Source organism: Seriola lalandi, unplaced genomic scaffold (assembly GCF_002814215.2).
Source record: "Seriola lalandi dorsalis isolate HSWRI2012SDOR001 ecotype SW California unplaced genomic scaffold, Sedor1 jcf7180002054676, whole genome shotgun sequence".
NCBI classification, from domain to species: domain Eukaryota; kingdom Metazoa; phylum Chordata; class Actinopteri; order Carangiformes; family Carangidae; genus Seriola; species Seriola lalandi.
Window position 1 is genome coordinate 86,240 of NW_019525229.1, and position 13,816 is coordinate 100,055.

Genomic DNA, 13,816 nt, shown 5'->3' on the forward strand with positions numbered 1-13,816 from the left:
TCAGATGTGAATACAAACTAGGCATGACATTAGTCTCAACTCTGCCAACACACTCTCTATATATGAGTTTGACAGCTGAATAGTTGACTTTAATTTGATGTTCAATCCAACAAAATGATCTGTTGACAAATATGTACAATATTTTACAGGAAAGAATACACACGATAATATACATGCGAGTGTGTTTGATCAACATAACTTACATTCAACATCATATAAAATATAATAACTATACTTATATTAGATTATACTATATCATTATAAGTATTATATATATAAATGAATGAAAAATTGCTTTACCATGTGTATATAAAACTATGACCTCTATAGAATTTATGAATCAAACCCAGGAAAACTACTTTGAGAACTTGGTATAATTAGTGTATGTTTTATAAATCATGTTTAATCTTTTGTATTTATAAAATCATAACGCAGGTATTTATTCTTTGGTTTTGTAGACACACAAGGAACATTAGCCTAGTGCCTGATGTAGCCCGTGTTAAATACAAGAGATACATAACAGATAATGAAACACAAGATAAATATAGTATAGTTGTGACTAGGTATAAATTATGATTAAGATGATGACAACAAGTTTATTAATTGGATACACAAAGCAAAGGCAAATGACGATAAAATTAAAGTAAAAATGCATATACTTACGAGGCCCTTTTGTTGTAGCTTGTAGAGTCAAGGTCAATTTTGGCAAAATGGAAGGAAAAATACATTCAAATGAATTCATATTTTCTTAAAATCTCTAGAAAATCTAATATGTACTGTACATGTCTGCATACTGTATTTTGGTTGCATGATATAAAAACTGACAATAAAATGAAACATACTTTACATTTTTACATTACATAAAGAAAAGAAAGGTAAGATTATGTTGTCAGTGTCCTCTTACAAATGCTAAGATGACACTCATGACTGAACAAGGGAAGGAAGGAGGAAACTGAAGAAAAAGTCTTTGGTACATGAAGGAGGAAGGGAATTGATTTTTAAATGTAAAAAGAAAATGATACTATTGCTGTAGGTAATTATTATTAACTGTCCAACAACTGCTCACCTTTAAGGAGAAAATGTATCAGCTTTCAAGCACATTGGGTTCAATTTAAGCTACTGCTTCCAGTAACTGAGAAATGAAGAGGGTTGCGGTCACATTACAGTAAAGACATAGTGAAAAAATAAAATATCTCACCAGTAATTGCAGTGATGTTTACTCCACTGCTTTTGATGTTCTCAAGCATAGAGAAGAGAGTGAATGTGTATTTAGTTCCAGCAGTGAGAGATGAGACTGTGTGAGTTACTGGTCCATCTCCATCTGGTGCCATGATGTTTATCTCTGTACCATTAACCTGGAGAAAAAAGCTGACATTGTCATTCACTTTATTTCAGTGCAGAGTGATACTGGTGTCATTTTGTCCTGTTGAGGTGAAGTTTTCTGCGTTGGGTGGAACTGAGACAAAGAAAGCAACTCAGTGTATAAGACTGAAAGTATAAGAATTGTTGGTTTGTTGTTTCTTAATTCATAAGGTGTTTGATGCATATAACATATTTCGGTAAATCATGTTGACTTATTATATTACTGACATAATCACTACTCCTAATGATGATTAACTCCAACTTGCAAATCACTTGATCATTTCACTACTATCCTGTAGGTTCAATCTACTCCATGCTTTTTCAAATAAAATGATATACTGACAAGAATTATTTATATACGTATATAGATCATGGGTATATTGCCATTAGTTAACAATGTTAAAAATCCAGTTTTTATCCTCAGTGATTGTCAAGCCCTTTCTGTTTTTTTCTAATGCCTTTCCAGTTGTGAAAAAATTCTTTCAATGAGAGTGTATGATTTGATCTGATTTGACTTGATTTTTGTGGTTTTGTGAAATTTCTTTGAAGCTAAATAATTCACCTTCAAGACAAAAATAATTTCCTTATATTAATATAATTTTTCAATACTGTCCTATTCAACAAATCTTTCCATTGTGAATTTGATCTTCCCGGTTGATTTCAAGGTTAAGTTAGGAATTAATATTTGCTTATATATATCTATTTATATATATCCGAACATGCCTTAATCTAACAACAAACCTCTACATGGTATATGAGAGTAGAAATAAAATCCATTACTTGTTCTGAAGCAGATGAATGGGAAACTGAGGGAGCAATTATCATCTGACCACTGTCCTGAGTCACTGAATGCTGTGGTGACACATTGCTCTCCGATAGAGTTTGGTTCTCCTTTGGCCCAGTGTCGGAACAGAGAGGTGCCTCCATCAGACGACAGTTTTTCCCTGTGTAGACCGATCCACAAAAAGTTCCCACTAGTCATGTTTGTGATGATGTCATTTTCTGTCCGATTTGTTATACTAAGAAACAAACAGAAACATATACACATCAACATGCAGCATAAGTAATCACAACATAACATACACAAAGAAATCCATTGCAATAGTGATTGTTTGGAAATATAGTGCATTATGTGGTAATTTAAGGATTTGATAACATGTTCAACCATATGGAAAACATAGCCATTTAACTATCAGCAACATAATCACCTGACAATTCTGAGCAAAATTTACTGTCTGCATACCTATATGTATTTATGGCATGTTTGAGGTGAGAAAAAGGTTTTTTTTATCGTCAAGGGGGAAAGGTTTAGCCTGCTTAACAGCCTGTCAAAATCAATCCTCTCTTCTCTGGTATGAGCATTCATCTGTATTGTATAGCATAAGCAAACATATAATGCACATGTCTCTCAGACTTCCAAATAGAGAAGAGTATAACCATGCTAAGTGTACAGTAATTCACTGTTGGCTCTCCTCAGACTGTGCACTGGTCCATCTCAACCTAGATAGACAGACTGACATCAAATAATGAAAAGTTTAAATAGTAAGAAATAATTATATTTCATAAAAATATATTATTAATATACATGTATTATGTATAAAATGTTTCATATCTTTTTGACGGCTGATGGGTATGTTGATGATCCTGACAACACAATATAAAGTGGCAGTGTCCATTTTCATACACTGCACACATTTAAATACATTTTCAAGATAATTCTGTGTATTTCTGAGAACTCTGACCTCTTTTTTCTGTTTCATTGACCAAGTATCCACTATGAAAAATAAACCACACCCTGTGGTGTTCACCCACTGATGTGGCACTGGTGTAATTGAATTTCATTCCAGCAGGTGATGCTCACAGCCACATTTATACAGAGGCCTATTTACATTATTCAATATTATACCATAAGAAATATACAAAGATATATTTCCATGTATTTGATGGGCTACAAACACAAATATTACAAGTCATTACAATTGTAAGTGTACAATATTGTGTACTAAATTTGTACAGACTATTATACTACAAGGGACAGAAATTAGAGCAGTATTTTACCTTAAACATTGTTGACATTGTTTTATAATCCTGACAGTTTTTTCGAAACAGTCTCCAAGAAAGCTTTTGCTTAGCATAGCAGTGTATATTTCTGAAGTATTTAAGAACAATTAAGCCACCTCACCACCATGCTCCTCACATGTCAAATATGACAAATCAGGCACAAACAAACAAACACACACTGAGGTGTATACACCTTGTTCATCTTCCTAACATGCAGCCAGTGCGCCTGTGCGGCAGGAGAGTGAAAGCGGAGGCAGATGTTGCCTTCAAGGCTGCCGACAAAAATCGGAATTATGAGGAGAAACAGAGAAATTACAAATACAAAAGATGGATAGGATCTAAGTAAGGGAGTCAGCATTTATGAAAATGTCTTTGTGGAGAATGGGCACGGAGAGGACATTGTAAAGTAGTGTTGTCTATGTAATACACTTTGTACACAGATTAATGTTGAACATGCTGTAATCCGGTGTGGAATAGATGTATTTTTATTAAAAAAAAAAAAAAAAAAAAAAGAAGATATTGACTTCAATAATTCCACTTGAAATCTTCTTATTTTGAATCCTATTTTAATGTGTGAATGGTGATAAAGAAAACCTGTGTTTACAGCTATCTGTACTGTTTAGTTTAGCTAGTGTTCCCCTTTGTTTTTTTTCTTTATTCTTCATGCTTTTGCTTCATATTTTGAATAACTAAGTTAGGTATAGGCTACTATAATGATAGAAAACATTGTTTAACTATAGTAATTGTTCTATATTTCACGCTCCCATCCCGCACAGCACTAAACGGCTGACAAAGTTAGCAACCACTTTTAAGCTAGCTGATGAAAATACGTCAAACTAGCTAACGGTTAGCTAAGGAGATGGTGAGGACTAGCTAAAAGGCAAGCTAATATTGGACTTAACGTTAAATTTATGTGATTTATATATGATAAAACTGGTCTGTGTAGGTGTATGTCAAACGTGACCGGTTACCGTTAAAAGTTGTGGAGGCTGGCTGTCAACTTCTTCCGTCCCCTGCTAGCACAAAACATTATAATAGGTCGGCCATTTTTATCTCCACACAGGCGGTTCTGTTCCATTACGTATCCAACTAAGCAAAACAAGCAAGGCAACACACACAACACCAGGGCCGTGGAAGTCACTTACCTAAATGGAACGCAGCTATTATTATTAACGATATGGGATACACCTGTGTTTTTCCTCCTGTCAAAATCTCTACAATTAAAATTGTCGATGCAATTTTTTTTCTACTGGATTTTTACAGTCCCATGGCATAAAGAAATATAAGGAAGAATTATGATTTTTTTTATATTTGAAATGCAATATGAAAAGCACTTTCAATTATCTGTGCATGAAATATGCTTTGCCTTGTCGAAATAATCATAATTACTATTACACATAATTATTTACTTTGTGATTAAGACAGGATTTCTACTGTATCATCCGTATTACTATTTAAATCAACCTAATATTTATCAATGAACCAGTATGAAGCAGGGTAGGTGTGTCTCTTTGCAGGCACAGTGTTGTTAATTTTTTTTTCTTCATGATCCTCAATTATGATAAATCACGTGATTGTACCTGCAATTACAACTTTGGTGCTTGTGAGAAGGCGTTTCCGCTGGTCACCTGAACGCAGCACGAGTGCTCCAGCGATGTAGAGAGAAGGAGAGGGAGAAGAGGAGGTGGAGGCAGATCGAGGAGAAGCATGAAGAATATCCCCGATATCTAGGCTGACAGACGGGGAGAGCATCTCGTCTCCCTCGCTTATTTGGAGCCGACTGGAAGCGGAGGGAGGCAGCGGGGTTGAGGACAGGATGGAGGAGAAGAAGCAGTTTCTTTGTGGGGTGGTGGAAGGTAAGAGCGGCCGACTTCATAACTAACCTTCTGTCAGATCATGTGATTTTTTTTCTTACCCCGGGGAGATGATTTTGAATAGACCACCGTTTGACCTACATTTGCAAACAAGCGTTTCGTCCCCTAGTGTAAGGGGGCGTGGGAGTGGTAATATACACTGACATAGGTTAGGATATAAAGGTATTTATTAGATGGTGTGGTGGTGATCAGTCAGGCTTGCAGTGGAGATCAAAGAGCAGGCGGTGAAAAGCATTCAGTACTGTCTGGTTCAAAGGCTGCAGTGTAAGGAAAGGAAATACTCTGCTTAATGGCTGGTGGCATGAAGATGATGATGACAGTGATTCCAATGGTGATGACTCTGATGACGATAACAGTGTTAATGGTGGAAACAAAGATGCTGTGATGATGCTCATAATAATAATAATGGTGAAAGTGAAGATTGTGATGATGATGACGATTGTAATGTTGACTGGAAACTAGGATGAAGTTGTTTGTTAGGATGACATGACAGTAATGATGATAATGGAGATACTGTGACAGGATGTGAGGGACAAAGCTGTAATGATGAAGATGATGAAATAATGAAGAAGACACTTTGAGGACCCCAATAAACAAGAGTATTGATAATGATAATGTGGTGAGAATGTGGATAATGATGATAAAGAGGAGGAAAAGTTAAGCAGAACACTAGCACACAGAATAATTACTGCAGAAAATGGAGAGGAAGAAGGAGAAGAATCTGATGATGAAATTTATAGAAAGAAGGTGGTAGTTGTGACATACACCTCTCCCTTAACACACCCTCTCACATCACAGCCACACACACAACATGCAAGTACGCCTCTTAATTCAGTGTGTGATAAAGTGATTATTCCAATGGTGAGATGACACAATACAGTGCATATTATGTCATACATGTTAAATGTGAAGGGTTTCTAATATTTTTTTACCAGACAACAACAATAATAATCCACATGCATTTAATACATGTTTGTTCATACTAGTTAGAACAGGTGAAAACATCATACAATTATACAAAATAATAATTCACTACTAACAATTTTTACTGTTTATTGATTATAGCTGTGAAGCCATGATACCACAATGTATTGTGTTTGGTAGTTATAATGAAGATGAGATAAACAGAAAGGTGGCTTATTAATAGTGAGAATAGTCCTATGTGATAAAAAATAATTATTTCTTATAACAGAAATATGTCTGTCATCTTTTTAAATAAGCTGTATTGCTGCAACTAAATATACATTGTCATCAGTTATTTTTAATTAATGCATTAATCAAGTCTATGAAATGTGACATGGCAAGTTCCCAGAGCCGTCCTTAAATATTTTGTTCAAAACACCAACATATCCTAATGAAAATTATAAAAATAGATGTTTGCATTGTTGGTCATTAAATGACTTGAACGACAATTGATTATTAAATAGTTGCCATTTAATTTTGGTCAGTTGACTAGCTGCTTCTGCACTGGTGTCTTTGTCCACTGTTTCAACTCTCCAGCTCTTTGAATCTCAGCTAATCTGGTTTCACAGCCTTTGGGATGTGTTTATTGTCTCTCTCTCTCTCTCTCTCTCACACACACACACACACACACACACACACACACACACACGCGCGCGCGCACACCTTTATCACACCTTGGTGGACCCCCTCAAACCTCTGTGTTTCTCAATCCCATGTGGTGGCATCCAGCAGGGTTAGTAATTGAGTCTGGCTTAGCGGGGAGCGCTTCACAAGCCCACATGCATGTGCACAGGTAGACATGTCATACACATGTACAGCAAAATACACGCTCCCCACAGGCATTCGGGAGAAATCACACTGGATTGTTCATGGATCTGATTTACTTGTCACTATGACCCACTTACTGCACACACATACACGAACCCACACACACAGACACACACACGCACACATAGCAGACTTATTCAAAAACACAGAGGAGGGAGAGGGACCTTAGAGATGCTCCCATTTCTAAAAGAGTGGAGCTGGAGATGATTTATGCCACTGCCAAGCACAGAGGGGATGTGACCAAGTAAGCTCTGGAGTACTTTTCATTGCTTTATGCCTATACATAGAGCGCTGTAGCTGTAATGTCAGCGAACAGTGCCCAGTAGCTGATAAGTGTCTAGTTTGTGAATAAATGCTGTAGAGCGGCAGATGAACTGTAAAACAGCCTAGTGAACTATATATGACATTTACTAGTACAGGCCATCAATGTTAAACTGAAAATTTTACAATGTAATTTAAATTTTCAATCTACTGAGTCATAAACATAGGGTGCATTTTCTTTTTTTCCCTTATATATATATATATATATATATATATATATATAATCATGAAAAGTGTGGAAATTTTTTACAGTGAAGATAACATTAATGGAAAAAGTCTCTGTTTCAGTGTTTACACATTTACTTGTCAATAAAGATGCAAATATGTAAAATATGTCATATGTAGAAAAGGATTTACACAAACTATCACAGCATAAGATAGTAAACAGATGAATTATAGAAGCAGTCTGCATGACTTTGCAGAGCTTATCAGTACTGTAAGAGGTGTTAGTTAGGTGTCAGTTGTAGTAGTAATGTGACATGTATGCAGTTATTTAATTTTTCTTTTTCCTACCCAGGATTCTATGGGAGGCCGTGGTCTATGGATCAGAGGAAAGTTCTCTTCCAATGGTGAGTCTGTTAACATTTTTTAAAGAAGCTAATGAACCAGGTGTTTGTCTATAACCCTGCATGTGCTGCTCTGTATGTCCACTGTGATCACAGTTGTGCATATGTCTTGTTAACTTTGTCAGAGGGGATGTTTTCATGTTCACATGAATAGGGTGAACTCAGGAGCCACTGACCTGACGCCTCTGGCCTAAACCCAGTTGCACATGTTTATTTCAGTGCCAAGCAGACCAGAGAGAGATCACTGACGCAAAATGACACCATAGCAAAGGGCAGGCTCATCCTCAGTCCTAAGGCTCAGCCATGGATGACAGATGGGGGCGAGGGAGGGGGCAGATGTATTTTTTTATGGTGGAAGGATAGAGAAAGGGGATGATATATGAGATGCTGGCCATTTGGTTCCCTACCTTTTCTTTTAGCCATGCTAGTGTTGCAGCACTAGGGATGGTACTCTCTGTCTGTCAGTCCATCACTTTGGTCCAGACTGAAGTATCTTAACAACTATGTTGAGGATTGCTATGACATTTTGTACAGATATTCACGGTGCCCAGAGGATGAACTTTTATGACTTTGGTGATTCCTTGTCTTTTCCTCCGGCATCATTTGTGGTTTTAAATGAAAGAAACTATTAGGTAGATTGCCATGCACCTTGTTACAGGTATTCATGTTCCCCTCAAGATGAACTGCAATAACTTGACGATATTCTCATTTGCCTCAGCTGTACTTTGCATTTAGAGCTATTTAGCCAATGTTTGCATTGTACCGCACTAAACTAAGACCTGCTGAAGCAAGTCTCAGAGCTACCAGCATGGCTGTAGACTTGTCCAGTGTCTGCATGTCAGCACTAACAGTAAACGGTGTGGTACAGAATTTCAATCTCCAGACTTTTTGATGTTCAATATCTTTGTCCATTTAATGACACAAAAACACAAATTGGGTTGAAAAGCCTCTTAATCAAAGTCTAAATGTGGGTCATTCTGCTACACCATTTATGAAATTCGGTTAAACTATTCAATGGTAAGAGCAACTCCGACATACTCTGTTGTGTTGTAACGAGGAATGAATAAATGGTAGTAAAAGTTATTTTTTGCTACATTTTCTTTATCTATAATCAGTACGTTTATGAATGCTAATAGAGAATGTATGTGTCCTCTATGTAACCTTTATTGAGGTAAGTTTTGCTGAGCTCCAAGCTCTTTATTTAGCAACAAGGCTGTTTTTTTCCATGCTGAGATGTTCACACCAGGGAGCTGCTCAGTCACTGTTGGCAGACAGAGTATGCTAATACCAATTTAATGCTGAGGTCTCTCTTTTACAGATGAGACCTAAGCATCACGGCATCATTAAAAAATGTGGACAAACGCCATTTAAAGCAGTTACAATCAACATTCAAGATAATCAATAATAGAGATAATCTATACAGTATGAGTGCTCCAAGTGAGTGTAATCCAACATAAAGGAAACAGGGTCATGAGCCAAGTCTCCTTTGACTAAACAAAACAAAGGCGGCTCATTGCTGAGTCTGCCCGACAGTTTTTTTTAACAGTTTCATCACAAAGAGAGACAAGCTCTTACAGCATGAATCAGCTCACAGGGATTTCCATCACAGAGAACTACAGTAGAATACTAAAAGACTATTTCAGTCAAAGCACCATTTAAAGCATCTGCAGTCCATTCATAGAGAACAAAACATGAACACACTAATAATGGAACAACAGTCTGTCAAATATGAGTCAGTGCACTAATGGAGTATGTAGAGTTCCCTTTTCATTTACATTTATATTAAGTCATGTGCACGCATTGTAGTTATTAGGGACCAATTAATTCTTGAAGACACGCTGATCTTACATATGAGTGGAATGACATAAATCCCTGTTGGGAGCCGTGACACAGTTTTGTACGTCAGCAGCCAATAGGAGCAGCCGTCTGCATCCCCAAAGAGAAGTTGTTCCCTCTGCTCTCTGCTTTCCACTGATCTTAAAAATACAGACCAAAACCATTATATTGCAATTTTTCCGTTCCTATTATTATGATTTTATAATATAATAATAAAAACAGACAATCTGTAACCATGATCTACTCACTATCATGTGCCATGTGATATACGCTTTATGATGCGTGTTGTCTGTACAGGTGCAGCTACACTTGGTTAACCAGGCCATCACCGCTATGAGGATGGATTTGACTTCCAAAACTTTGTCAGTGTGGCAGCAGCTGAGTGTGTGGGCTCCAGGTTTATTTATAGGTTTACTTTTTTAGACTCAAGTGTGGGGTGCAGAAAAAATTCATACACTGAGTGTTGCATAAGTTTGGCAGAGTGGGGCTACAGTACGTTAGTGTGTGTGCACAATTGTGCATTTGAGGGAGGTAGGCTGCAGCTTTGTGGAGGCGACTTGCGTACCATCTGTCCAGGAAATGAAGCAGAGAGAGAGAGAGTGAGAACACAGTCCACCCACAAATGACAAGAGAGAGCTGGTCCGTGTCCAGAGAGACAGAGAGAGAGAGAGAGAGAGAGAGAGCAAGATTCATGTTTTTATTTGTGTGTATGTGTCTGTGTCAATGCATGCTGATGTAGATTTTGTTTCACTCCTAGTACTATGCTCTATTTATAATTCAGGAGGTCATTTCCTGTAACTGAGGCGGGCATGGAGCCCCACGATCGATACACTGGATCTATTTTCTTGCTGCTTGTTGTTTTTCTGTTTTTTTTCCCTCCCTCTGCTCTTGCCTCATTCATTCACTCACTCTCAGCTCTTCTTCTCTGTCCCGCCATGACTCCAACCTCACAACTGATTTACCGCAATACAAAGAAAAAATTATATTTACCAAGTATTTATAGAGTGACGTATAGGATAAAAAGAATTTAAAGCAGAATTTAAATTAAATCTAAATTTGAGCTGCTGTGTAAAACTAGAGTGGATTCTAATGACAAAAAGATTGAAGTAAAAAAAACTATTTGCAGGTATTATATGGAAGTGAAAGTTCTGATGTTGAATCTGAGAAATTAAAAGCCCTCTCTTACTGTCTTCTTTTCCCCCCTTGCTCCTGATTCACAGATTTAGCAAAGACTTGACCTTAAACACTTAACGTTCCTGTCTTTATCCACCAGGATGCAGAGTTGGGGGTTGAACACCTACCTGTACGGACCGAAAGACGACTTAAAACACAGACTGCTGTGGAGAGAAGTCTATTCTCCTGAAGAGGAGGGTAAGGTCATCCCATCTCTCCATCTCTCCATCTATCAGTCTGTTTGAGCAGTCATCCAACCATACATGCAACCAGTTTTTACTGCTGAGCTATGAATTTAATCATTTTCTATCAACTTCTTTTAATTGACAATGTAACAGGAGCTAAATCAGTGGGGTACTACAGCACTTATGTTTTTATAATTTGAGGCTCATTTGACTCCAAAGAGCTCGGACATGTTCTGAGGACTGGCTGCAGACTGGACTTGTTTCCAGATCTGCACCAGAACTGCCGCAGGACATTCTATCTTCCATCAGGGTGAATATTCCCTGTCCCAAATATGAACATGCCTTCTCGATATTACTATTAAATTAATTTTTCATTACCATCATTAAGGGGTCAACAGTTTTTATGTTGTCCATTATACTATTTTTTATTGTTCCCTGAAGAGTGGACAGCGTTAGCCAGGAGGCTTTAGAGCCAAGCTGAACTCCCTTAGAGATGCTTAAAATTGAGATAAGAGAGAACAGTTAATTATATAGCACTCTCAGACGAGTGTAATTGTTTTTTGTTCTTATATATGCATTGTATTGAAGGACTTTTGCTAAAAGTCCTGTATTTCTCAATTTGCTAATCTCCCCTCTTTGCATCACACTGCCTCATATATCCTTCCCTCTCTATTAGTTATTTCTCTTTTATTTTGGCCGGTGTGTCTCATTCAGTTTCACTTTAAATTTCAAATGAAAGATTTTTTCTCTCCCCTCAGCTCAGTTGCGTACGCTCATAGTGGAGGCCCAGTCGAGAGGCCTGAAGTTTGTTTACGCCCTCTCTCCTGGTCAGGACATCGTCTTCTCTTCTGCCTGTGACCTGACGCTGCTCAAACGCAAGCTGAGACAGGTAGACAACATGCGATAAGATTATAAATACTACTGCAATGTCATTGTTTCATGGTTCGACCCATCTCATAAACAACCTCTCTCTCTCTCTCTCTCTTTAGGTATCAGACCTGGGTTGCCAGGCATTTGCCATTCTGTTTGATGACATCGATCACTCCATGTGTCAGGCCGACAGCGAGGCCTTCTCTTCATTCGCCCATGCTCAGGTCAATGTAACAAATGAGATCTATCGGTTCTTGGGGGAACCGCCTGTCTTCCTCTTTTGCCCAACAGGTAGGAATGAAGGTGGAAAACTTATGGTTTACAGGATTTCATACATTTTTTTTCTTAAACTTCAACATAAGTCTTTCTCTCTCCCTGTAGAGTACTGTGGTTCTCTGTGTTCTCCCAGTGTATCCAAGTCTCCCTACCTGCAGACTGTAGGAGAGGACCTGCTCCCCAACATAACTGTCATCTGGACAGGTGAGAGACAAATAACAAGCTGTATTACTGCAGACATGAAACAGGGTTTTTAAGTACAGTTTTTGTTTTTTGTTTTTCGCCTCATTAGTTGACCTGCAATTTGTTCTGCTAACAACAGCACACATGCACACACGGGCAAAACAGAGCTCGGCATGCACACATGCAAATAAGTGGAGGCACAAATCCACACACAACCTCCTCCACAGAACAAAAAAACGATGTAGGTGCACATTCGCCCACATTCATATGGAAGTACAGTAGAAACACACACATTTACAGACATTTTTGCCTACTCTCTTCATTTCTTGAATTTTATCACTTGACTCTGTTCTCCGCATCAGAAGATATGCTGTGTACCACAAACACAAAGTTCAAATACACTGATTGATGATTATTTTACCAACTTATTCATGTCACTGTCCTGTTGTCATTTCTGAAAACCTTTCCCTCCTCACTCGCTCACAGGCAGTAAAGTCATCTCTAGGAAACTATCTGTAGACTGCCTGGCTGAGGTGGAGTCTGTCCTCCAGCGCCCCCCGCTCATCTGGGACAACCTGCACGCTAATGACTATGACTCCAGACGTCTCTTCCTGGGGCCTTTCAAGGGTCGGGAGCCTCAGCTGAGGAGCCACCTTAGGGGCCTGTTGCTCAACCCCAACTGCGAGTTTGAAGCCAACTACATCCCACTGCATACGCTGGGAAGCTGGTACAGAGCTGGAAAAGAGGAGAGGAAAGGTGAGGGAAGGCAGATGGAAGTAGCATTAATGAGACAGGAGATGTCCCAAGTTAATAAATGAATATTTGCTCTGCCAGACCACAGCCATGTACAGTTAGTGTCATTGCTTTTGCAGAAATGTTTAATAAGCTAGTGTTGCTTAGCAACAAACACAATTTTAACCATCTGACAGAAATGTTGCTGATATTACTTAACAACTGAATTAACTTCTAGGAATTAAGAGCTCCATCTGTTGTTCTGGACAAAGCCACTCAATAAGCTTTCAGCTTAGTTTCACAGAAAATAAATATTTCCCTAATACTGAGTTTCATTAATTTCCATCTACTCTCGCAGCAAAGTGGATCTACTCACAGAAATTGTTAGAATGAAACTGTGTTAGACCTCTATAATGGTGGAGCTGTAGCCCTTAATTTGTTATTTGCTTCATATTTATTGTATTTAATTTACTCTGATGGTAAAACACATGAGAAAGAAAGAGGAAACAAGGGAGTTGAATGGAAAAATGTAGAAGAGAAACCACTGTTGCATGACATGTTTTTCTGAAGACTCGGTGGTGGTGGT

General features: G+C 38.0%; 1 protein-coding gene and 1 pseudogene across 1 annotated transcript in view; one reads left to right on the top strand and one right to left on the bottom strand.

The window, feature by feature from the left end:
• LOC147818219 (uncharacterized) lies at positions 1–5,175 on the bottom strand (annotated as a pseudogene).
• The window catches only part of LOC111666433 (protein O-GlcNAcase), an 18,514-nt gene continuing 9,816 nt past the window's right edge, over positions 5,119–13,816 (top strand). Inside the window, exons 1-7 of the mRNA XM_023421769.1 lie at positions 5,119–5,279; positions 7,927–7,978; positions 11,085–11,182; positions 11,928–12,058; positions 12,159–12,330; positions 12,421–12,519; positions 12,985–13,254. Coding sequence (XP_023277537.1) covers positions 5,240–5,279; positions 7,927–7,978; positions 11,085–11,182; positions 11,928–12,058; positions 12,159–12,330; positions 12,421–12,519; positions 12,985–13,254 — 862 coding nt within the window. The 5' untranslated portion in view covers positions 5,119–5,239. The remainder of the gene's footprint in view (positions 5,280–7,926; positions 7,979–11,084; positions 11,183–11,927; positions 12,059–12,158; positions 12,331–12,420; positions 12,520–12,984; positions 13,255–13,816) is intronic.